The 25663-nt window shown below is 42.5% G+C and overlaps 2 protein-coding genes across 2 annotated transcripts; both read left to right on the top strand.

Annotated features, from left to right (window-relative positions):
- Positions 1-424: 424 nt before the first annotated feature.
- LOC135363404 (rho GTPase-activating protein 20-like) lies at positions 425-5681 on the top strand. The gene is made up of 4 exons (XM_064583950.1): positions 425-577; positions 2225-2336; positions 3576-3751; positions 5140-5681. The coding sequence occupies exons 1-4, from the start codon at positions 482-484 to the stop codon at positions 5335-5337; spliced, it is 582 nt and encodes a 193-aa protein (XP_064440020.1). The 5' UTR covers positions 425-481; the 3' UTR covers positions 5338-5681.
- A 1744-nt stretch (positions 5682-7425) lies between these two features.
- LOC135363403 (rho GTPase-activating protein 20-like) lies at positions 7426-21890 on the top strand. The gene is made up of 5 exons (XM_064583949.1): positions 7426-7647; positions 16413-16524; positions 17792-17967; positions 19352-19513; positions 21013-21890. Exons 1-5 carry the CDS (start codon positions 7552-7554, stop codon positions 21124-21126), a joined length of 660 nt encoding a protein of 219 aa, XP_064440019.1. The 5' UTR covers positions 7426-7551; the 3' UTR covers positions 21127-21890.
- The last annotated feature ends 3773 nt before the right edge of the window (positions 21891-25663 follow it).

Raw genomic sequence — 25663 nt, 5'->3', positions numbered from 1 at the left:
GGGCCCAACTTCAGAATAGAGGCACGCTTTAGGGCTATTATTGTTCTTCTCCTGATCTTATTAATCTGGACTCCTTGGCCGTTTGACACCTTCTGGATCCATGAAACTTGTAGACGAAATTCCCTGGTTCAAGACACATGCAAGAGCATCAACTGCCAGGGGTATGACCTTAAAAGTCTGTCAAACATTTAACTAACCAGAGAAGTGTTTATCTGGCTCAGGAACTGAATTCAGTGCAACAATTTTGTCTACATTCATGCCTGGAACTCTGCTAGAGCGGGTTGTGTGCTAGATATACAAGGATGTATCCTGTTCCCTGTCTCTGTTTTTCCAACCTCCTAAGTGGAATCACTTGCCTAATTTAAAAGTGTGTTTTTCTGACCTTAGGCTTTTAGCCCAGCTGCCAAGAGCAAATGTTGTTCTCTTGCGATACCTTTTTGGAGTGCTATACAACATTGAGCAACATTCCTCATCCAATCAGATGACAGCTTATAATTTATCCGTTTGTATGGCCCCAAACGTTCTTTACCCACCTGATTCCGGCACCTTGGAATTGGAATACAACTTGATAAGAAAGGTAATGAGAGCTCTCATTTTTGTCCCCCAGGGGGTAGAATCCCTACTTTGAACCGGACATGTGCAGTAGTAACTCTGACGGATGGAACTTTGTGAAGTGCACATTTTCATTAGGCCCCTGTGGAGTGGCAGAGTTCTTTAGGCTACTCTGGCGGGGTCTGGGAAGGGGTGTCGTTAAACGGGAAACTCGGAGCAGTCGAGTCACTTCTTCCCCCTCCAGGAGACTAAACACTAGACTGACTAAAGGAGAGAGAGAAGAGTCATGTGATACGATAGAAAAGAACCTGGGCTTTGGAGCTTCACCAGTCAAGGTTCAACTCTCAGCCTAATCCCTGAGGGACTCGTAACCTTGGGCAAAGCCATGGTTTCCTCACTACACAATGGCGACAACAGACAGCTCCTCCGGTCATCACTGGCACATCCTGGGTGGCTTGGGCAATATGAGCCCCCATGGCTCCAAACACATTTGCCTTCCTCTGCCAATTGTAGCTCATCTAGAAAAGTACTCGGCTACTATTTCACCTCTGCTACGTCATATAGAAACTAGCAAGAGATTCCAGAATATCCTAATAAGATGACAGGTCTTCCCCAAGCTCACCCAGAGAGAGCCAGCATGTGGGAAAGCAATGCGTGAGAAGGGACTGAAGTTAGACAGACAGATACGTTTTCTCTCCAGCTGTGTGGGTTTTCCCTCACAACCCCACCAAAATCCCTGCTTCCCAACTTTATGATACTTCTTCATTTAAGAAATGGTTTTCTTAAGTTGTCGTTCATACTTTATAAAGTTTCATAAGATGGTATATATCAGTTACAGCTCAGTAAAACTGGAAACAAAATTTAAAAGCAAAAAATAAGTAAACTTTAATAAGGTAGGCTACTTTGAAAATTATCCTTGTTTTATTTATATTTTGATATGTATTTATTTGAGAGAGGGAAAGAGAGAGTGTGAGCGGGGCAGGGGCAGAAGAAGAGGGAGAGGGAGAGGGAGAAGCCCAAGCCCATTCCCCGCTGATCACGGAGCCCAAAGTTGGCTCCATGTAGGGCTGGATCTCACCACCATGAGATAGTGATCTCCGCCGAAATCAAGAGTCAGACGCCCAACAGAGGGGCCCCGAAATTTATCCTAGGCTTAAAGACGTAACCACTGATCCCAAAATGTTAGCTCTTAAACTAGGCCACGTATTATAACTTTAGCCCACGGATGGGCAGTATTTTAAAATGTGTACCCAAAGTACACGGGAAAGTATCACTCTTTCTAAGTTATTTCTGAGAGAACTCTGGTTTCTATGTGTTTCTGTTTTTTTGTGTTTTTTTTAAACTTTTATTTATTTACTTGACTGAGAGAGACACAGCGAGAGAGGGAACACAAGCAGGGGGAGTGGGAGAGGGAGATGCAGGCTTCGCGCTTAGCAGGGAGCGCGATGTAGGGCTGATCCCAGCACCCTGGGATTATGACCTGAGCCGAACGCAGACGCTTAACCGACTGAGCCACCCAGGCGCCCCTGGTTTCTACATATTTTTATCAACTCTGAATTTTTCTGAGAAGTCCTTCCCATTTTTTCTTAGATCCAAGGTCTGTATACAAAATGTGATTTATAACTATGCCCTATGGAAAAGAGCACCCCATTCTTGTCTTTTTGTGTTACAGATTTGTTTTGTACAATTTCTCATTGAAAATTGCCTCAGGATATTTGGAGAAGACATCACTTCCCTCTTGGGCGAGAACTCAATGAGTCGTGGTAACAGCGAGAAGGCTGCAGGTACCGGGAGAAATTTAATTGGCTTTAGTGAGAAGCAGACAGCAAGGTTACCAGGGGTCATGGGAGATGCTTAGACAGAGCTGTTCTGGAGCCCAGAGCATCGCCAGGGCAAGGATTTCCATGGGCTCCTTCTTCCGAAGGCTGGCTCACAGGTCAAGGGAGGTTCCACACTGTTGTGAGACCAAAGAAAGGATAAGATGAGGTGTCTGACTTCAAGAAGTTTCTAGTGTAGATCATAAGGGCATTAGGACTCATCATGGTATGCTACAGTGTTTAGGAATTTTTTCTAACAAAATTCTAAATGGGTATAACATCATACATATATATATAGTTATATATATATAATTAGATACTTATACTATATAAATATGTAATCAATATATATATATATTTATGTATATAAGATGTGCTCTGGTTGAAGCCAGAGCAAGGGGCCTTTCTTCCACTTCCTCCTATTTTGGCTCAGGGGCTCTTGAGGCACCACAGGATTCCAGTGCCCTTTGAAGCGGGTTGAAAAGAACTGGCATCATTGAGAAAAAAGGACTTGACTTGATGTCAAAAAACCTCTCCAGAGTGTAAAGTCCTGTGCCCCATTTACCAGCTATATTATCTTTCGCCAGTTATTCCAGCTCAGCATCAGTTTATACATCTCTAAAATGTGGATAAAAATAATGTCTAAATCTTAGAATTGTGGTAAACACTAAATAAGATGATGGATGGAATCCACAAAAAGCCATTAATAGGACTAGGAGAAGTGCCCCTGAGACTAGAGCTAGTACGATTTGAGCCTAGCTAATCACAGCTACCTGGCAGCAGTCCACCTTAGAAGGTAGACTTTCGATTCAGAACCTGGAGACACGTATCATCAATCCCTCCATATTTCTGACATTTCTTGGTTTTATGATGCTTACCACATTGCTTTGAGGAAATCTTTAGGACAATACAAGTCATCAGGAATTAAGATGAGTCTGGGGCGCCTGGGTGGCTCAGTCATTAAGCGTCTGCCTTCAGCTCAGGTCATGATCCCGGGGTCCTGGGATCGAGCCCCGCAACGGGCTCCCAGCTCTGAGGGAAGCCTGCTTCTCCCTCTGCCCCTCCCCCTGTTTGTGTTCCCTCTCTCGCTGTCTCTCTCCCTCTGTCAAAATATAAATAAAATCTGTAAAAAAAAAAAAAAAAAGGAAAAAGAAGGTTCAGCGTATTAAACAACAACTACTACTAGTACTCTCTCTTCTTCCTTAGACTCCGGCCCTATGACTGTGACAAGCCGTTCTTTCAGAGCCAGGGCCTTTTGTCGGGGTTGCAGCACTTGCAGGCACACCCAGTGCACAGCCCCACCTTCCGCAAAGCCAGTACAGCTCTTTGGAGTTTCGCTCATGGATATGTGTTATAAAGACAACCTTCCCTTCCCAATTCTGGTAGGTCATCTCCTTTGGTCTTCTATAGCCCTCCTGAGGAGGGGACACTCTGAGAGGCCACGTGTCCTCATCCAAATCTATCCTCAAATGGAGTAGTCATTAGACAGCCCCTGGTTTTGGCTGAGAAGCTCTGTTACTGTTATTTCAAGGAACAGAATCTGACTTAGTTCCAGCAGAGTCATGAGGCAAATACAACAGGAAAAGACATTCTTGTCCATTCCACCTGGGTCTTGTTTTCACAAAGACCCACCGAGGCTTATTCAGATCAGTCAAAATGGACTCTGTGTATGTGAGTCTCTGAGAGTCCACCTCATCTTCACACTCTCCCTTCATTGCCTTCCTGCACTCACATGAGTCTCAAGTCTCCTTCAGCGGAGTCTACTCAGTCTAACAACTGCAAACATCTGACACAAGCATAGACTCATCCTCTGGCAAATAGGAATCTGTTAATCCTAACAGAGTATGTCAAATGGAAGCCACAGAGTTTGGCCTGTGTTATCTCAAACTGCTGTAGTGAATTGTCAGTGTGGACATTCACTGAGTATTCGGTGTCTCTGCAAGCACTGTGCGAGATGTAGGGAACGTTCTGCTAGCTATGAAGAAATGTATCATTTTAGCTAGCATGTTACCTGCTAGCTACTACCCCAGGTCCTTGCATCACAGGAAATTTAGGGGCTTGCTAGGATTATCATCCTCCGCACTGCCTAAAGGAATCAGAAAAGCCTCAGTACAGGATGCATGTGCCCCAGCTCACACAATATATAATTAGCATAATAGACTTCAGATCCATTGGATTCCCTGAGTCCAGCCCTTATTAAGTTTCTACACAGCAGGGAAAGGATATGAAGTTACAGCAAAAGACAATGAAAGACTCATGAGAAGGGAGGGTAATCAGAGAAGGAGAAGAGAGTTTCTGAGCCTGACTTTAAAACAGGGAAGGAAATAGAACAAGTAGGAATGGAGTATACAGTCACTTAAAGAGAAATAAACAAATGGGAAATGAGTATTCCCTAAATAGACTTCCATACTTGGGGAAGAGCATCTATGTAGGGAATAATGAGAAAGAAATGCTAAATTAGGAAACAGACGGTGATTCCCCAAAGGCCTTGAAGCGGAGAAGTTTGATTTAAAAGTGGAAACTCAGTGGACAGGAAAATCTGATTAAAAGAAGTTTTTAAACTGTTTCACTGTATGATTGTAAAATGGATATTTGGGTCAAAACTATATAGAAAGACACTGAAAAAAAGAAACCAATCTAAATTGACTTTACTCCTTCCCACTCTAAAACAGTGTACCATTATATTCCCGTGCTCTTTCAAAATGCAGGCAAGCTTGTGCTCTGCGTTTGTGGATATGAGATGCCATATACTTTTCTTTTCTTCCTACAGGATATGCTTTCCTTTATTAATCAAAAAGGGCCCCTCACAGAAGGCATATTCAGCAAATCAGCCAATATAAAATCCTGCATGGTCCTAAAGGAGAAACTAAATTCTGGGGTCAAAGTGAACCCGTACAGCGAATCTGTTCATGTGGTCGCATCCGTCTTAAAGGTAGGGAAGGTTCTACCATTATCCACACACGAGTAACTGAAGCTATGAGGCACACTTTAGTCCTTCAACAAGACTCCTCAAGAACCATAAAGGGCATAATAGATTAAGAACCTGACAAGCTAAAAAACCCTTGAGAAAATCAAAATTTAAGGAAGCTACTTTAGGATTTAAAAGCCCCATGTATTAGAAATACTTTGTTTACACTACACACCGCCCTCCCCACTTTCACTCCTAAAGACTCCATGCAAAATACTAATACTGAAATGACTACTAGTCATGATAATAAATTTCAAAATACGCACCGATACATACACACTGTTTACCCATGCAAACATCCTCACCACCCTCCTAATGAAGGCAAACTTTCCAAAAGAAATAGAACAGGGAAAGAATTTAATCCATCCACCTTGGCACTTATGTACAGCTCTGAACAACCCTATGTTAACGTAGTAATGACTACAGTCGTAGAATCTCAGTCACATTTCGTCTTCCCTTGTCCCCCGTTAATGTTCGAAGATGTGATCAATAGCAAAGTCCAGAAATGACTTAGGTAACCACTCCTACACTGCGGTCATAGTGATATCCAGTAGTAATATACATATAGGCATCAGGAGACAGGAGAGGAATGATGATACACTAGGTAGCAAGATGAGTGTTGCCCTCTGTAAGGTGTACACATGGAATCCATTTTCTAGCAAGAGTTAGGAGGTTCTTTCCTGATTCCGTGTTATAAGCACCGACTAGGAAGAGGGTGAGCACTTGTGGGGAGAGTGCTTAGACATTTCTAAACTTTTCTCTTCTTGAAGTTGACGGATCTTGGTGGAGAATGAGACTCTGCAACCTTGGCCTTGATACTATCATGGCAAACTAACTGGATATTGTCCTAAACTAGAAATGAATCTATCCTCAGGACCACAGTGAGTCTGCCATTGGACTCTCGACTTTTAGACAGTTAAGAAAAGGAAGAATGAAGCAATTGTGAGAGTAGCTTTCTTCCAGGGAGCACGCATACCCCGAGTGAGAAGACCTACTTCTTTCCTAATATGTGTGCCAGAGCCCACCTGTTTGTGTTTTGATTGTTTCAGGCCTTTTCTTGCTAGAATTAAGAGCTAGCAGTGTGCCTAAAACAAGCAACATGGGTATGTGTATTTCTGTCCAAGAAGCTAATAGGATTTAGGATGGTCTATAGCCAGACGCTGTCAGTTTGTGGTACTTTGCAAAAAAAGCACACATACAAAATAAGTTCCAGATGATACAAGGGAGCTTTATCTTCATTTCCACCACAGGCTAAGCTCTGCTTTTATGCCTCTAAGTTTTAGCGGGAGAAAATCCAAGGACCTGCTCCTGCGTGTGCAAGTCAATGGAGAGTCAGAGCCGAGCTCCGTGTGGGTCCCAGTTTGGGTATCTGTGAAGGAAGTGGGGGCTGAACTGAATTTTTTAACTACATATTTTCTCTAGAATATTTCCAATGCATATTTTTCTATAATATATACACATATTTTTTTTTATCTCCCTAAGGACTTTCTGAGAAATATCCAAGGAAGTATATTTTTATCTGATCTCTATGACAAATGGCTCGGTGTTATTGATCAAGGCAACAAAGAGGAGATGATAATGGGAGCCCGGAGGTAACGATGCATAATTACTCTACTCTGGTCACATCTCCAAATAATACCCAACATAATATGAGGAAAACATTGGCTTACATTTTGCAGCTTTGCCCACTATAATCATGACCAACGCCAAAGAGTTTCAATTCTTCACGCCCATGGGGGCCAGCTCAGAATAGAGGCACACTTTAGGGCTATTATTGTTCTTCTCCTGATCTTATTAATGTGGACTCCTTGGCCGTTTTACACCTTCTGGATCCATGAAACTGGTAGACAAAATTCCCTGGTCCAGAACAGATCAAGAGCAACAACTGCCAGGGCTATGACCTTAAAAGTCTGTCAGATATTTAACCAACCAGGCAAGTGTGTATCTGGCTCAGGAACTGAATTCAGTGCAACAATTTTGTATACATCCATGCCTGGAACGCTGCTAGAGCGGGTTGTGTGCTAGATATACAAGGATGTATCCTGTTCCCTGTCTCTGTTTTTCCAACCTCCTAAGTGGAATCACTTGCCTAATTTAAAAGTGTGTTTTTCTGACCTTAGGCTTTTAGCCCAGCTGCCAAGAGCAAATGTTGTTCTCTTGCGATACCTTTTTGGAGTGCTATACAACATTGAGCAACATTCGTCATCCAATCAGATGAAAGCTTATAATTTATCCGTTTGTATAGCCCCATGCGTTCTTTACCCACCTGATTCCGAAAGCTTGGAATTGGAAGACAACATGATAAAAAAGGTAATGAGAGGTCTCATTCTTGTCCCCCAGGGGGTAGAATCCCTTCTTTGAACCGGACATGTGCAGTAGTAACTCTGACGGATGGAACTTTGTGAACTGCACATTTTCATTAGGCCCCTGTGGAATGGCAGAGTTCTTTATGCTACTCTGGCGGGGTCTGGAAAGGGGTGTCGTTAAACGGGAAACTCAGAGTGGTCGAGTCACTTCTTCTCTCTCCAGGAGACTAAACCTAGACTGACTAAAAAAGAGATAGAAGAGTCGTGTGATACGATAGAAAAAACCTGGGCTTTGGAGCTTCACCAGTCAAGGTTCAACTCTCAGCCTAATCCCTGAGGGACTCGTAACCTTGGGCAAAGCCATGGTTTCCTCACTGCACAATGGCGACAACAGCCAGCTCCTCTGGTCATCACTGGCACATCCTGGGTGGCTTGGGCAATATGAGCCCCCATGCCTCCAAACACATTGGCCTTCCTCTGCCAATTGTGGCTCATCTAGAAAAGTACTCGGCTACTATTTCACCTCTGCTACATCATATGGAAACTAGGAAGAGATTCCAGAATATCCTAATAAGATGACAGGTCTTCCCCAAGCTCACCAAGAGAGCCAGCATGAGGCAAAGCAATGCGTGAGAATGGACTGAAGTTAGACAGACAGATACATTTTCTCTCCAGCTGTGTGGGTTTTCCCTCACAACCGCACCAAAATCCCTGCTTCCCAACTTTAAGATACTTCTTCATTTAAGAAATGGTTTTAAGTTTTTGTTCATACTTCATTAAGTTTCATAAGATGTTATACATCAGTTACAGCTCAATAAAACTGGAAACAAAATTTAAAGCAAAAAATAAGTAAACTTTAATAAGGTAGGCTACTTTGAAAATTATCCTAGTTTTATTTATTTTTTGATATGTATTTATTTAAGAGATGGAAAGAGAGAGGATGAGTGGGGCAGGGGCAGAGGAAGAGGGAGAGGGAGAAGCCTAAGCCGATTCCCCGCTGAACACGGAGCCCAAAGTTAGCTCCATGTGCGGCTGGATCTCACCACCATGACATCGTGATCTGCGCCGAAATCAAGACTCAGACGCCCAACTGAGGGGCCCAGAAATTTATCCTAGGCTTAAAGATGTAACCACTGATCCCAAAATGTTAGCTCTTAAACTAGGCCACGCATTATAACTTTAGCCCACTGATGAGCAGTATTTTAAAATGTGTATCCAAAGTACACGGGAAAGTATCACTCTTTCTAAGTTATTTCAGAGAGAACTCTGGTTTCTATGTGTTTTTGGGTTTTTTTGTTTTTTCCTTAAACTTTTATTTATTTACTTGACTGAGAGAGACACAGCGAGAGACGGAACACAAGCAGGGGGAGTGGGAGACGGAGAAGCAGGCTTCACGCTGAGCAGGGAGCCTGATGTAGGGCTGATCCCAGCACCCTGGGATTATGACCTGAGCCGAATGCAGACGCTTAACCAACTGAGCCACCCAGGCGCCCCTGGTTTCTACATATTTTTATCAACTCTGAATTTTTCTGAGAAGTCCTTCCCATTTTTTCTTAGATCCAAGGTCTGTATCGAAAATGTGATTTATAACTATGCCCTATGGAAAAGAGCACCCCATTCTTGTCTTTTTGTGTTACAGATATGTCTTGTACAATTTCTCATTGAAAATTGCCTCAAGATATTTGGAAAAGACATCACTTCCCTCTTGGGCAAGAACTCAATGAGTCGTGGTAACAGCGAGAAGGCTGCAGGTACCGGGAGTAATTTAATTGGGTTTAGTGAGAAGCAGACAGCAAGGTTACCAGGGGTCATGGGAGATGCTTAGACAGAACTGTTCTGGAGCCCAGAGCATCGCCAGGGGAAGGATTTCCATGGGCTCCTTCTTCCTAAGGCTGGCTCACAGGTCAAGGGAGGTTCCACACTGTTGTGAGACCAAAGAAAGGATAAGATGAGGTGTCTGACTTCAAGAAGTTTCTAGTGTAGATCATAAGGGCATTAGGACTCATCATGGTATGCTACAGTGTTTGGGAATTTTTTCTAACAAAATTTTAAATGGGTGCTATATATCTATATATATATATACAACACCATACATATATATGTAGTTATATATATATATATAATATATAATTAGATACTTATACTATATAAATATAACAATAATATATATATTTATGTATATTAGATGTGCTCTGGTTGAAGCCAGAGCAAGGGGCCTTTCTTCCCCTCCCTCCTCTTTTGGCTCAGGGGCTCTTGAGGCACCACAGGATTCCAGTGCCCTTTGAAACAGGTTGAAAAGAACTGGCATCATTGAGAAAAAAGGACTTGACTTGATGTCAAAAAACCTCTCCAGAGTGTAAATTCCTGTGCCCCCATTTACCAGCTATATTACCTTTGATCAGTTTTTCTAGCTCAGCATCAGTTTATTGATCTCTAAAATGTAGATAAAATAATGTCTAAATCTTAGAATTGTGGTAAAGACTAAATAAGATGATGGATGGAATCCACAAAAAGCCATTAATAGGACTAGGAGAAGTGCCCCTGAGACTAGAGCTAGTACGATTTGAGCCTAGCTAATCACAGCTACCTGGCAGCAGTCCACCTTAGAAGGTAGACTTTCGATTCAGAACCTGGAGACACGTATCATCAATCCCTCCATATTTCTGACATTTCTTGGTTTTATGATGCTTACCACATTGCTTTGAGGAAATCTTTAGGAAAATACAAGTCATCAGGAATTAAGATGAGTCTGGGGCGCCTGGGTGGCTCAGTCATTAAGCATCTGCCTTCAGCTCAGGTCATGATCCCGGGGTCCTGGGATCGAGCCCCGCATCGGGCTCCCTGCTCCGAGGGAAGCCTGCTTCTCCCTCTGCCCCTCCCCCTGTTTGTGTTCCCTCTCTCGCTGTCTCTCTCCCTCTGTCAAAATATAAATAAAATGTGTAAAAAAAAAAAAAAAGGAAAAAGAAGGTTCAGCGTATTAAACAACAACTACTACTACTAGTACTCTCTCTTCTTCCTTAGACTCCGGTCGGAAGACTGTGAAAAGCCATTTTTTCAGAGACAGGGCCTTTTGGTGGGGCTCCGGCACTTCCCAGCACACCCAGTGCACAGCCCCACCTTCCGCAAAGCCAGGACAGCTCTTTGGAGTTTCCCTCATGGATGTGTGTGATAAAGACAACTTGCCCTTCCCAATTCTGGTAGGTAATCTCCTTTTGGTCTTCTACAGCCCTCCTGAGGAGGGGAAACTCTGAGAGGCCACGTGTCCTCATCCAAATCTATCCCCAAATGGAGAAGTCATTAGACAGCCCTTGGCTTTGGCTGAGAAGCTCTGTTACCGTTATTTCAAGGAACAGAATCTGACTTAGGTCCAGCAGAGTCGTGAGGCTAATACAACAGGAAAAGACTTTATTATCCATTCCACATGGGTCTTGTTTCCACAAAGACCCACCGAAGCCTGTTCAGATAAGTCAAAAAGGACTCTGTGTATGTGAGTCTCTGAGAGTCCACCTCATCTTCACACTCTCCCTTCATTGCCTTCCTGCACTCACATGAGTCTCAAGTCTCCTTCAGTGGAGTCTACTCAGTCTAACAACTGCAAACATCTGACATGAGCATGGACTCATCCTCTGGCAAATAGGAATCTGTTAATCCTAACAGAATATGTCAAATGAAAGCCACAGAGTTTGGCCTGTGTTATCTCAAACTGCTCTAGTGAATTGTCAGTGTGGACCTTCACTGAGTATTCGGTGTCTCTGCAAGCACTGTACGGGATGTAGGGAACGTTCTCCTAGCTATGAAGAAATGTATCATATTAGCTACTTTGTTACCTGCTAGCTACTACCCCAGGTCCATGCATCACAGCAAATTTAGGAGCTAGCTAGGATTATCATCCTCCATACTTCCTAACCGATTCAGAAAAGCCTCAGTACAGGATGTATGTGCCCCAGCTCACACAATAGATAAGTAGCATAATAGACTTCAGATCCATTTTATTCCCTGAGTCCAGCCCTTATTAAGATTCTACACAGCAGAGAGAGGACATGAAGATAGAGCAAAAGAGAATTTAAGACTCATGAGAAGGGAGGGTAATCAGAGAAAGAGAAGAGAGTTTCTGGGCCTGACTTTAAAAGAGGGAAGGAAATAGAACAAGTAGGAAAGGAGTATAGAGTCACTTAAAGAAAAATAAACAAATGGGAAATGAGTATTCGCTAAATAGACTTCCATATTTGGGGAAGAGCCTCTACATAAGGGAATAATGAGAAAAGAATGGTAAAGTAGGAAACAGATGGTGATTCCGCAAAGGCCTTGAAGCATAGAAGTTTGATTTAAGAGTGGAAACTCAATGGAAAGGAAAATCTGATTAAAAGAACTGTTTAAATTGTTTCAGTGTATGACTGTCAAATGGATATTTGGGTAGAAAGTATATAGAGAGACACTGAAAAAAAAACAATCTAAATCGACTTTGGTCCTTCCTGCTCTAAAACAGTGTACCAGTACATTCCCCTCCTCTTTCAAAACGGAGGCAAGCTTGTGCTCTGCGTTTGTGGATATGAGATGCCATATACTTTTCTTTTCTTCCTACAGGGTATGCTTTCCTTTATTAATGAAAAAGGGCCCCTCACAGAAGGCATATTCAGAAACTCAGCCAATATAAAATCCTGCCATGTCCTAAAGGAAAAACTGAATTCTGGGGTCAAAGTGAACCCATACAGCGAATCTGTTCATGTGGTCGCATCCGTCTTAAAGGTAGGGAAGGTTCTAGCAGTATCTACACACGAGTAACTGAAGCTATGACTGGTGTCCTTCATCAAGACTGCTCAAGAACAATAATGGGCATAATAGATTAAGAACCTGACAAGCTGAAAAACGCTTAACAAAATCAAAATTTAAGGAAGCGACTTTAGGAGTTAAAAGCCCCATGTGTTAGAAATACTTTCTCTTTTCACTACACACCGCCCTCCCCACCTTCACTCCTAAAGACTCCATGCAAAATACTTATACTGAAATGACTATTAGTCATGATAATAAATTTCAAAATACGCACCGATACATACACAGTTTACCCATGAAAACATCCTCATCCCCCTTCCTAATGAAGGCAAACTTTCCAAAAGAAATACAACAGGGAAAGAATTTAATCCATCCACCTTGGCACTTATGAACAGCTCTGAACAACCCTATGTTAACATAGTAATTACTACAGTCATAGAATGTCAGTCGCATATGGTCTTCCCTTGTCCCCCGTTAATGTTCGAAGATGTGATCAATAGCAAGGTCCAGAAATGACTTAGGTAACCACTCCTACACTGGGGCCATAGTGATATCCAGTAGTAATATACATACAGGCATCAGGAGACAGGAGAAGAATCATGCTACACTAGGTAGCAAGATGAGTGTTGCCCTCTGTAAGGTGCACACATGGAATCCATTTTCTAGCAAGAGTTAGGAGGTTCTTTCCTGATTCCGTGTTATAAGCACTGACTAGGGAGAGGGTGAGCACTTGTGGGGAGAGTGCTTAGACATTTCTAAAGTTTTCTCTTCCTGAAGTTGATGGATCTTGGTGGAGAATCAGACTCTGCAACCTTGGCCTTGATAATATCATGGCAAACTAACTGGGCAATTGGCCTAAACTAGAAATGAATCTATCCTCAGGACCACAGTGAGTCTGCCATTAGACTCTCGACTTTTAGACAGTTAAGAAAAGGAAGAATGAAGCAATTGTGCGAGTAGCTTTCTTCCAGGGAGCACACATACCCCGAGTGAGAAGACCTAGTTCTTTCCTAATATGTGTGCAAGAGCCCACCTGTTTGTGTTTTGATTGTTTCAGGCCTTTTCTTTCCAGAGTTAAGAGCTAGCACCTTGTCTAAAACAACCAACATGGGTATGTGTATTTCTGTCCAGGAAGCTAATAGGATTTAGGATGGTCTATAGCCAGACCCTGTCAGTTTGTGGTACTTTACAAAAAAAAAAGCACTCACACAAAATAAGTTCCAGATGATAGAAGGGAGCTTTATCTTCATTTCCACCACAGGCTAAGCTCTGCTTTTATGCCTCTAAGTTTTAGCGGGAGAAAATCCAAGCACCTGCTCCTGCGTGTGCAAGTCAAAGGAGAGTCAGAGCCGAGCTCCGTGTGGGTCCCAGTTTGGGTATCTGGGAAGGAAGTGGGGGCTGACCTGAATTTTTTAACTACATATTTTCTCTGGAATATTTCCAATACATAGTTTCTATAGTTTATATTTATGTATATATATATATATATATATATATATTTTTTTTTTTTAATCTCCCTAAGGATTTTCTTAGAAATATCCACGGAAGTATATTTTTATCTGACCTCTATGACAAATGGCTCGGTGTTATTGATCAAGGCAACAAAGAGGAGAAGATAACTGCAGCCCAGAGGTAATGATGCCATAATTACTCTACTCTGGTCACATCTCCAAAATACAGCCAACATACTATTACGAAAACATTGGCTTACGTTTTGCAGCTTTGCCCACTATAATCATGACCAACGCCAAAGAGTTTCAATTCTTCACACCCATGGGGCCCAACTTCAGAATAGAGGCACGCTTTAGGGCTATTATTGTTCTTCTCCTGATCTTATTAATCTGGACTCCTTGGCCATTTGACACCTTCTGGATCCTTGAAACTGGTAGACAAAATTCCCTGGGTCAAGACACATGCAAGAGCATCAACTGCCAGGGCTATGACCTTAAAAGTCTGTCAAACATTTAACTAACCAGAGAAGTGTTTATCTGGCTCAGGGACTGAATTCAGTGCAACAATTTTGTCTACATTCATGCCTGGAACTCTGCTAGAGCGGGTTGTGTGCTAGAAATACAAGGATGTATTCTGTTCCCTGTCTCTGTTTTTCCAACCTCCTAAGTGGAATCACTTGCCTAATTTAAAAGTGTGTTTTTCTGACCTTAGGCTTTTAGCCCAGCTGCCAAGAGCAAATGTTGTTCTCTTGCGATACCTTTTTGGAGTGCTATACAACATTGAGCAACATTCGTCATCCAATCAGATGACAGCTTATAATTTATCCGTTTGTATAGCCCCAAGCGTTCTTTACCCACCTGATTTCGGCACCTTGGAATTGGAAGACAACTTGATAAAAAAGGTAATGAAAGCTCTCATTTTTGTCCCCCGGGGGTAGAATCCCTACTTTGAACCGGACATGTGCAGTAGTAACTCTGACGGATGGAACTTTGTGAAGTGCACATTTTCATTAGGCCCCTGTGGAGTGGCAGAGTTCTTTATGCTACTCTGGCGGGGTCTGGGAAGGGGTGTCGTTAAACGGGAAACTCGGAGCAGTCGAGTCACTTCTTCCCCCTCCAGGAGACTAAACACTAGACTGACTAAAGGAGAGAGAGAAGAGTCATGTGATACGATAGAAAAGAACCTGGGCTTTGGAGCTTCACCAGTCAAGGTTCAACTCTCAGCCTAATCCCTGAGGGACTCGTAACCTTGGGCAAAGCCATGGTTTCCTCACTACACAATGGCGACAACAGCCAGCTCCTCTGGTCATCACTGGCACATCCTGGGTGGCTTGGGCAATATGAGCCCCCATGCCTCCAAACACATTGGCCTTCCTCTGCCAATTGTGGCTCATCTAGAAAAGTACTCGGCTACTATTTCACCTCTGCTACGTCATATGGAAACTAGCAAGAGATTCCAGAATATCCTAATAAGATGACAGGTCTTCCCCAAGCTCACCCAGAGAGAGCGAGCATGAGGCAAAGCAATGCGTGAGAAGGGACTGAAGTTAGACAGACAGATACGTTTTCTCTCCAGCTGTGTGGGTTTTCCCTCACAACCCCACCAAAATCCCTGCTTCCCAACTTTATGATACTTCTTCATTTAAGAAATGGTTTTCTTAAGTTGTCATTCATACTTTATAAAGTTTCATAAGACAGTATACATCAGTTACAGCTCAGTAAAACTGAAAACAAAATTTAAAAGCAAAAAATAAGTAAACTTTAATAAGGTAGGCTACTTTGAAAATTATCCTTGTTTTATTTATTTTTTGATATGTATTTATTTGAGAGAGGGAAAGAGAGAGCGTGAGCGGGGCAGGGGCAGAAGAAGAGGGAGAGGGAGAGGGAGAAGCCCAAGCCCATTCCCCGCTGAGCACGGAGCCCAAAGTTGGCTCCATGTGGGGCTGCATCGCACCACCGTGAGATCGTGATCTGCGCCACAATCAAGAGTCAGACGCCCAACTGAGGGGCCCCGAAATTTATCCTAGGCTTAAAGACATAACCACTGATCCCAAAATGTTAGCTCTTAAACTAGGCCACGCATTATAACTTTAGCCCACGGATGGGCAGTATTTTAAAATGTGTACCCAAAGTACACAGGAAAGTATCACTCTTTCTAAGTTATTTCTGAGAGAACTCTGGTTTCTATGTGTTTCTGTTTCTTTGTGTTTTTTTTAAACTTTTATTTATTTACTTGACTGAGAGAGTCACAGCGAGAGAGGGAACACAAGCAGGGGGAGTGGGAGAGGGAGAAGCAGGCTTCCCGCTGAGCAGGGAGCCCGATGTAGGGCTGATCCCAGCACCCTGGGATTATGACCTGAGCCGAACGCAGACGCTTAACCGACTGAGCCACCCAGGCGCCCCTGGTTTCTACGTATTTTTATCAACTCTGAATTTTTCTGAGAAGTCCTTCCCATTTTTTCTTAGATCCAAGGTCTGTATACAAAATGTGATTTATAACTATGCCCTATGGAAAAGAGCACCCCATTCTTGTCTTTTTGTGTTACAGATTTGTCTTGTACAATTTCTCATTGAAAATTGCCTCAGGATATTTGGAGAAGACATCACTTCCCTCTTGGGCGAGAACTCAATGAGTCGTGGTAACAGCGAGAAGGCTGCAGGTACCGGGAGTAATTTAATTGGCTTTAGTGAGAAGCAGACAGCAATGTTGCCAGGGGTCATGGGAGAAGTTCTGGAGCCCAGAGCATCGCCAGGGCAAGGATTTCCATGTGCTCCTTCTTCCGAAGGCTGGCTCACTGATCGGGGGAGGTTCCACACTGTTGTGAGACCAAAGAAAGGACAAGATGAGATGTCTGACTTAAAGAAGTTTCTAGTGTAGATCATAAGGGCATTAGGACACTTCATGGTATGCTACAGTGTTTGGGAATTTTTTCTAACAAAATTCTAAATGGGTTCTCTCTCTCTCTCTCTATATATATACACATATATATATAACATCATATATATGTAGTTATATATATATAATATATAATTAGATACTTATTCTATATAAATATATAATCATAATATATATATTTATGTATATTAGATGTGCTCTGGTTGAAGCCAGAGCAAGGGGCCTTTCTTCCCCTCCCTCCTCTTTTGGCTCAGGGGCTCTTGAGGCACCACAGGAATCCAGTGCCCTTTGAAACGGGTTGAAAAGAACTGGCATCATTGAGAAAAAAGGACTTGACTTGATGTCAAACAACCTCTCCAGAGTGTAAATTCCTATGCCCCCATTTACCAGCTATATTATATTTGGCCAGTTATTCCAGCTCAGCATCAGTTTATTCATCTCTAAAATGTAGATAAAAATAATGTCTAAATCTTAGAATTGTGGTAAACACTAAATAAGATGATGGATGGAATCCACAAAAAGCCATTAATAGGACTAGGAGAAGTGCCCCTGAGAGTACAGCTAGTACGATTTGAGCCTAGCTAATCACAGCTACCTGGCAGCAGTCCACCTTAGAAGGTAGACTTTCGATTCAGAACCTGGAGACACGTATCATCAATCCCTCCATATTTCTGACATTTCTTGGTTTTATGATGCTTACCACATTGCTTTGAGGAAATCTTTAGGAAAATACAAGTCATCAGGAATTAAGATGAGCCTGGAGCACATGGGTGGCTCAGTTGTTAAGTGTCTGCCTTCAGCTCAGGTCATGATCCGGGGGTCCTGGAATCGACCCCCGCGTTGGGCTCCCTGCTCTGAGGGAAGCCTGCTTCTCCCTCTCCCCCTCCCCCTGCTTGTGTTCCCTCTCTCGTTGTCTCTCTCCCTCTGTCAAAATATGAATAAAATCTGTAAAAAAAAAAAAAAAAAAGGAAAAAGAAGGTTCAGCATATTAAACAACAACTACTACTACTAGTACTCTCTCTTCTTCTTAGACTCCGGCCGGAAGACTGTGAAAAGCCCTTTTTTCAGAGACAGGGCCTTTTGGTGGGGCTCCCGCACTTGCCAGCTCACCCAGTGCACAGCCCCACCTTCCGCAAAGCCAGGACAGCTCTTTGGAGTTTCCCTCATGGATATCTGTGATAAAGACAACCTGCCCTTTCCAATTCTGGTAGGTCATCTCCTTTTGGTCTTCTATAGCCCTCCTGAGGAGCGGAAACTGAAAGGCCAAGCGTCCTCATCCAAATCTATCCCCAAATGGAGAAGTCATTACATAGTCCCTGGCTTTGGCAGAGAAGCTCTGTTACTGTTATTTCAAAGAACAGAATCTGATTTAGGTCCAGCAGACTCATGAGGCAAATACAAAAGGAAAAGACATTCTTGTCCATTCCACTTCTGTCTTCTTTCCACAAAGACCCATGGAGGCCTGTTCAGATCAGTCAAAATGGACTCTGTGTATGTGAGTCTCTGAGAGTCTACCTCATCTTCACACTCTCCCTTCATTGCCTTCCTGCTCACATGAGTCTCAAGTCTCCTTCAGCAGAGTCTACTCAGTCTAACAACTGCAAACATCTGACACAAGCATAGACTCATCCTCTGGCAAATAGGAATCTGTTAATCCTAACAGAGTATGGCAAATGAAAGCCACAGAGTTTGGCCCGTGTTATCTCAAACTGCTGTAGTGAATTGTCAGTGTGTACATTCACTGAGTATTCGGTATCTCTGCAAGCACTGTACGGGATGTAGGGAACGTTCTGCTAGCTATGAAGAAATATATCACCTTAGCTAGCATGTTACCTGCTAGCTACTACCCCAGGTCCATGCATCACGGCAAATTTAGGGGCTACCTAGGATTATCATCCTCCGCACTGCCTAAACGAATCAGAAAAGCCTCAGTACAGGATGTATGTGCCCCAGCTCACACAATAGATAAGTAGCATAATAGACTTCAGATCCGTTGGATTCCCTGAGTCCAGCCCTTATTATGTTTCTACACAGCAGGGAGTGGACATGAAGATAGAGCAAAAGACAATTTAAGACTCATGAGAAGGGAGGGTAATCAGAGAAGGACAAGAGAGTTTCTGAGCCTGACTTTACAAGAGGGAAGGAAATAGAACAAGTAGGAAAGGAGTATAGAGTCACTTAAAGAGAAATAAACAAATGGGAAATGAGTATTTCCTAAATAGACTTCCATACTTGGGGAAGAGCATCTATGTAGGGAATAATTAGAAAAAAATGCTAAATTAGGAAACAGATGGTGATTCCCCAAAGGCTTTGAAGCAGAGAAGTTTGATTTAAAAGTGGAAACTCAGTGGATAGGAAAATCTGATTAAAAGAAGTGTTTAAAATGTTTCAGTGTATGACTGTAAAATGGATATTTGGGTAGAAAGTATATAGAGAGACACTGAAAAAAAAAAACAATCTAAATTGACTTTAGTCCTTCCAGCTCAAAAACAGTGTACCATTACATTCCCCTCCTCTTTCAAAACGGAGGCAAGCTTGTGCTCTGCGTTTTTGGATATGAGATGCCATATACTTTTCTTTTCTTCCTACAGGATATGCTTTCCTTTATTAATCAAAAAGGGCCACTCACAGAAGGCGTCTTCCGCAAATCAGCCAATATAAAATCCTGCAGAGTCCTAAAGAAAAAACTAAATTCTGGGGTCAAAGTGAACCCGTACAGCGAATCTGTTCATGTGGTCGCATCCGTCTTAAAGGTAGGGAAGGTTCTAGCATTATCCACACGTGAGTAACTGAAGCTATGATTGGTGTCCTTCATCATGACTGCTCAAGAACTGTAATGGGCATAATAGATTAAGAACCTGACAAGCTGAAAATGCTTGAGAAAATCAAAATTTAAGGAAGCTACTTTAGGAGTTAAAAGCCCCATGTGTTAGAAATACTTTCTGTTTTCACTACACGCCGCCCTCCCCACCTCCACTCCTGAAGACTCCATGCAAAATACTAATACTGAAATGACTACTAGTCATGATAATAAATTTCAAAATACGCACTGACACAAACACACTGTTTACCGAAGCAGACATCCTCACCACCCTGCTAATGATGGCAAAGTTTCCAAAAGAAATAGAGCAGGGAAAAAATTTAATCCATCCACCTTGGCACTAATTAACAGCTCTGAACAACCCTATGTTAATGTAGTAATGAGTACAGTCTTTGAATCTCAGTCACATTTGGTCTTCCCTTGTCCCCCGTTAATGTTCGAAGATGTGATAAATAGCAAATGACTTAGGTAACCACTCCTACTCTGGGACCATAGTGATATCCAGTAGTATACATGTAGGCATTGGGAGACAGGAGAAGAATGATGATACACTAGGTAGCAAGATGAGCGTTGCCCTCTGTAAGGTGCACACATGGAATCGATTTTTTAGCAAGAGTTAGGAGGTTCCTTCCTGATTCTGTGTTATCAGCACCGACTAGGAAGAGGGTGTGCACTTGTGGGTATGGTGCTTAGACATTTCTAAAGTTTTCTCTTCCTGAAGTTGACGGATCTTGGTGGAGAATCAGACTCTGCAACCTTGGCCTTGATAATATCATGGCAAACTAACCGGACAATTGTCCTAAACTAGAAATGAATCTATCCTCAGGACCACAGTGAGTCTGCCATTAGACTCTCGACTTTTAGACAGTTAAGAAAAGGAAGAATGAAGCAATTGTGAGAGTAGCTTTCTTCCAGGGAGCACACATACCCCGAGCGAGAAGACCTAGTTCTTTCCTAATATGTGTGCAAGAGCCCACCTGTTTGTGTTTTGATTGTTTCAGGCCTTTTCTTGCTAGAATTAAGAGCTAGCACTTTGTCTAAAACAAGCAACATGGGTATGTGTATTTCTGTCCAGGAAGCTAATAGGATTTAGGATGGTCTATAGCCAGACCCTGTCAGTTTGTGGTACTTTGCAAAAAAAGCACCCACAAAAAATAAGTTCCAGAGGATAGAAGGGAGCTTTATCTTCATTTCCACCACAGCCTAAGCTCTGCTTTTATGCCTCTAAGTTTTAGCGGGAGAAAATCCAAGCACCTGCTCCTGCGTGTGCAAGTCAATGGAGACTCAGAGCCGAGCTCCGTGTGGGTCCCAGTTTGGGTATCTGTGAAGGAAGTGGGGGCTGAACTGAATTTTTTAACTACATATTTTCTCTGGAATATTTCCAATAAATATTTTCTACAATATATATACATATTTTTTTATCTCCATAAGGACTTTCTTAGAAATATCGAAGGAAGTATATTTTTATCCGATCTCTATGACAAATGGCTCAGTGTTATTGATCAAGGCAACAAAGAGGAGAAGATAACTGCAGCCCAGAGGTAATGATGCCATAATTACTCTACTCTGGTCACATCTCCAAAATACACCCAACATACTATCAGGAAAACATTGGCTTACGTTTTGCAGCTTTGCCTACTAAAATCATGACCAACGCCAAAGAGTTTCAATTCTTCACACCCATGGGGTCCAGCTTCAGAATAGAGGCATGCTTTAGGGCTATTATTGTTCTTCTCCTGATCTTATTAATGTGGACTCCTTGGCCATTTTACCCCTTCTGGATCCATGAAAGTGGTAGACGAAATTCCCTGGTCCAAGACAGATGCTAGAGCATTGACTTCCAGGGCTATGACCTTAAAAGTCTGTGAAACATTTAACTAAGCAGAGAAGTTGTTATCTGGCTCAGGAACTGAATTCAGTGCAACAATTTTGTATACCTTCATGCCTGGAACTCTGCTAGAGCGGGTTGTGTGCTAGATATACAAGGATGTATCCTGTTCCCTGTCTCTGTTTTTCCAACCTCTTAAGTGGGATCACTTGCCTAATTTAAAAGTGTGTTTTTCTGACTTTAGGCTTTTAGCCCAGCTGCCAAGAGCAAATGTTGTTCTCTTGCGATACCTTTTTGGAGTGCTATACAACATTGAGCAACATTCCTCATCCAATCAGATGACAGCTTATAATTTATCCGTTTGTATAGCCCCAAGTGTTCTTTACCCACCTGATTCCGGCAGCTTGGAATTGGAAGACAACTTGATAAGAAAGGTAATGAGAGGTCTCATTCTTGTCCCCCAGGGGGTAGAATCCCTACTTTGAACCAGACAAGTGCAGTAGTAACTCTGACGGATGGAACTTTGTGAAGTGCACATTTTCATTAGGCCCCTGTGGAGTGGCAGAGTTCTTTATCCTACTCTGGCGGGGTCTGGGAAGGGGTGTCGTTAAACGGGAAACTCGGAGCAGTCGAGTCACTTCTTCCCCCTCCAGGAGACTAAACACTAGACTGATTAACGAGAGAGAGAAGAGTCGTGTGATACGATAGGAAAGAACCTGGGCTTTGGAGCTTCACCAGTCAAGGTTCAACTCTCAGCCTAATCCCTGAGGGACTCGTAACCTTGGGCAAAGCCATGGTTTCCTCACTACACAATGGCGACAACAGCCAGCTCCTCCGGTCATCACTGGCACATCCTGGGTAGCTTGGGCAATATGAGCCCCCATGCCTCCAAACACATTGGCCTTCCTCTGCCAATTGTGGCTCATCTAGAAAAGTACTCAGCTACTATTTCACCTCTGCTACGTCATATGGAAACTAGCAAGAGATTCCAGAATATCCTAATAAGATGACAGGTCTTCCCCAAGCTCACCCAGAGAGAGCCAGCATGAGGCAAAGCAATGCGTGAGAAGCGACTGAAGTTAGACAGACAGATACGTTTTCTCTCCTGCTGTGTGGGTTTTCCCTCACAACCCCACCAAAATCCCTGCTTCCCAACTTTATGATACTTCTTCATTTAAGAAATGGTTTTCTTAAGTTGTCGTTCATACTTTATAAAGTTTCATAAGATGGTATACATCAGTTACAGCTCAGTAAAACTGGAAACAAAATTTAAAAGCAAAAAAATAAGTAAACTTTAATAAGGTAGGGTACTTTGAAAATTATCCTAGTTTTATTTATTTTTTTGATATGTATTTATTTGAGAGAGGGAAAGAGAGAGTGTGAGAGGGGCAGGGGCAGAAGAAGAGGGAGAGGGAGAGGGAGAAGCCCAAGCCGATTCCCTGCTGAGCACGGAGCCCAAAGTTGGCTCCATGTGGAGCTGGATCTCACCACCATGAGATTGTGATCTGAGCCGAAATCAAGAGTCAGACGCTCAACTGAGGGGCCCCCAAATTTATCCTAGGCTTAAAGACGTAACCACTGATCCCAAAATGTTAGCTCTTAACCTAGGCCACGCATTATAACTTTAGCCCACGGATGAGCAGTATTTTAAAATGTGTACCCAAAGTACACGGGAAAGTATCACTCTTTCTAAGTTATTTCTGAGAGAACTCTGGTTTCTATGTGTTTTTGTTTTTAGGTTTTTTCTTAAGCTTTTATTTATTTACTTGACTGAGAGAGACACAGCGAGAGAGGGAACACAAGCAGGGGGAGTGGGAGAGGGAGAAGCAGGGTTCCCGCTGAGCAGGGAGTGTGATGTAGGGCTGATCCCAGCACCCTGCTTTCATGACCTGAGCCGAAGGCAGACGCTTTACCGACTGAGCCACCCAGGTGCCCCTGGTTTCTACGTATTTTTATCAAGTCTGAATTTTACTGGGAAGTCCTTCCCATTTTTTCTTAGATCCAAGGTCTGTATACAAAATGTGATTTATAACTATGCCCTATGGAAAAGAGCACCCCATTCTTGTCTTTTGTGTTACAGATTTCTCTTGTACAATTTCTCATTGAAAATTGCCTCAGGATATTTGGAGAAGACATCACTTCCCTCTTGGGTGAGAACTCAATGAGTCGTGGTAACAGCGAGAAGGCTGCAGGTATCGGGAGTAATTTAATTGGCTTTAGTGAGAAGCAGACAGCAAGGTTGCCAGGGGTCATGGGAGATGCTTAGACAGAGCTGTTCTGGAACCCAGAGCATCGCCAGGGCAAGGATTTCCATGGGCTCCTTCTTCCGAAGGCTGGCGCACAGGTCAAGGGAGGTTCCACACTGTTGTGAGACCAAAGAAAGGATAAGATGAGGTCTCTGACTTCAAGAAGTTTCTAGTGTAGATCATAAGGGCATTAGGACTCATCATGGTATGCTACAGTGTTTGGGAATTTCTCTAACAAAATTTGAATGGGTGCCATATATATATGTCATATCATACATATATGTTTAGTTATATATAATATATAATTAGAAATTTAGAATATCTAATTTTTAAACACAATGTATATACTTATGTATATTAGATGTGCTCTGGTTGAAGCCAGAGCAAGTGGCCTTTCTTCCCCTCCCTCCTCTTTTGGCTCAGGGGCTCTTGAGGTACCACAGGATTCCAGTGCCCTTTGAACTGGGTTGAAAAGAACTGGCATCAGTTCTTTCTCTCTAAAATTGTGGATAAAAATATTGTCTAAATCTTAGAATTGTTGTAAAGATTAAATAAGGTGATGGATGTAAAATAAATTTCAAAAAAAAGCCATTAATAGGACTAGGAGAAGTGCCCCTCAGACTAGAGCTAGTATATTTGAGCCTAGCTAATCACAGCTAACTCGTAGCAGTCCACCTTATAATAGACTTTCGATTCAGAACTTGGAGACACATCTCATCAATCCCTCTATATTTTTGACATTTCTTGGTTTTATGACGTTTTTGTCATTGCTTTGAGGAAATCTTTAGGAAAATACATGTCATCAGGAATTAAGATAAATCTAGTGTAGTGTCTGAGAATATGCTTATATAAGACAACTGTTTATTCTTCATTTCAGTAGTGTCAGGAAATCAACCTCTTGAATCCAAGCCAGTGAGAGTGAGAGTGATTTACAAAAAGGCACAACTGCAGAATGATACGAAGACCCCATCTGGCATGGTTCCACCCAGCTACCTGTCTACAGTTTTCTAAGTCACTGAAGACTACCATCTACATAATGACACTTGACTCTTCCGTTTTCTTTAGTTCCTATAAAATAGAAAATAAAATGAACTGTTTTTCCAATGAATGAAAAATGAGCCCCTTCCAAGGAACTTGCTCATCCCATTAGAATTTTTCTTTTGCCTCATCTCATATTATCCATATTGAGGAAATCTTCCCACAAAGTATCTCCTCTGTCTTCAATACCTACCATCTCATATCATGTACTTTGTTGCATTGTAGTGTATTGCATATTTTTATACTGATGCAATAAAAGTAATTCCATCACTCAGTGGGTTAGACATCCATTTTACTTGTTTATGATTCATATCAACACTTCAGTGGAGGCTCATCTGAGCAGTTCTGGTCTCAGCTGAGGTCACTTGAGCACCTGCAGTCAGCTGGCAGCTCATCTCGAGCTAACCTAGGAGTCTGTTTATTGGTGTTGGCTCTCAGCTGGTCCCCATGTCTTCAACGAGCTAGACTGTCCTGCATATGGTGGAGGAAGAGTTGCCAGAAGCAAGAAAGGCTTTTCAAGAGTTAATGTGGGAGAGGACTGTGCAAAGCACCAGGCCAAAGACAGTGATTTACAAGACAAGGAGGCATTCATTATTTATTAAGACCACACATGATAATCAAAGCTCAAGGCAGCACCACTACTACACACATCCTTTTATTCATCGGCTTTTAATCCTCAGTGGATTATAATCAGCAATTCCTAAAAGGCATTCAAAGTGTGGTAGGAAGTATCTTTGAAATAATAACTGATTTTTTACCTCAGGTCTTCTTTGCCTCTATCCTTGTCCCGGTCTTAAGCTGTCTTACGGACAACTAAATCACTTCCTCAGGGAATAGAAGCTATAGGAGAATATGAGGAAAAGGGAGCCCTTTGTTGCTTATGAGTTTTAAAAATTTAGCTTTCTAGGAAACAAAACTTACTCATGGCATAGAGTAGAAGATTTAGGTGGAAATCTCATGGGAAAAGCCC

Source organism: Mirounga angustirostris, unplaced genomic scaffold (genome assembly GCF_029215605.1).
Source record: "Mirounga angustirostris isolate CCGP_5_RB_7025 unplaced genomic scaffold, mMirAng1.0.hap1 SCAF_174, whole genome shotgun sequence".
In the NCBI taxonomy this organism is placed as follows: domain Eukaryota; kingdom Metazoa; phylum Chordata; class Mammalia; order Carnivora; family Phocidae; genus Mirounga; species Mirounga angustirostris.
This window is presented reverse-complemented; position numbering and strand designations above follow the sequence as displayed.

Bases quoted from the DNA above. Each gene is read 5' to 3' on its own strand.
- LOC135363403 (XM_064583949.1), top strand. From the start codon at position 7,552: ATGAAAGCTTATAATTTATCCGTTTGTATAGCCCCATGCGTTCTTTAC. The intron at 16,525-17,791 runs GTACCGGGAGTA...TCTTCTTCTTAG, and splicing joins TAACAGCGAGAAGGCTGCAG to ACTCCGGCCGGAAGACTGTG. The intron at 19,514-21,012 runs GTAGGGAAGGTT...TATCTCCATAAG, and splicing joins TGGTCGCATCCGTCTTAAAG to GACTTTCTTAGAAATATCGA.
- LOC135363404 (XM_064583950.1), top strand. From the start codon at position 482: ATGACAGCTTATAATTTATCCGTTTGTATGGCCCCAAACGTTCTTTAC. The intron at 2,337-3,575 runs GTACCGGGAGAA...CTTCTTCCTTAG, and splicing joins TAACAGCGAGAAGGCTGCAG to ACTCCGGCCCTATGACTGTG. The intron at 3,752-5,139 runs GTAGGTCATCTC...TTCTTCCTACAG, and splicing joins ACCTTCCCTTCCCAATTCTG to GATATGCTTTCCTTTATTAA.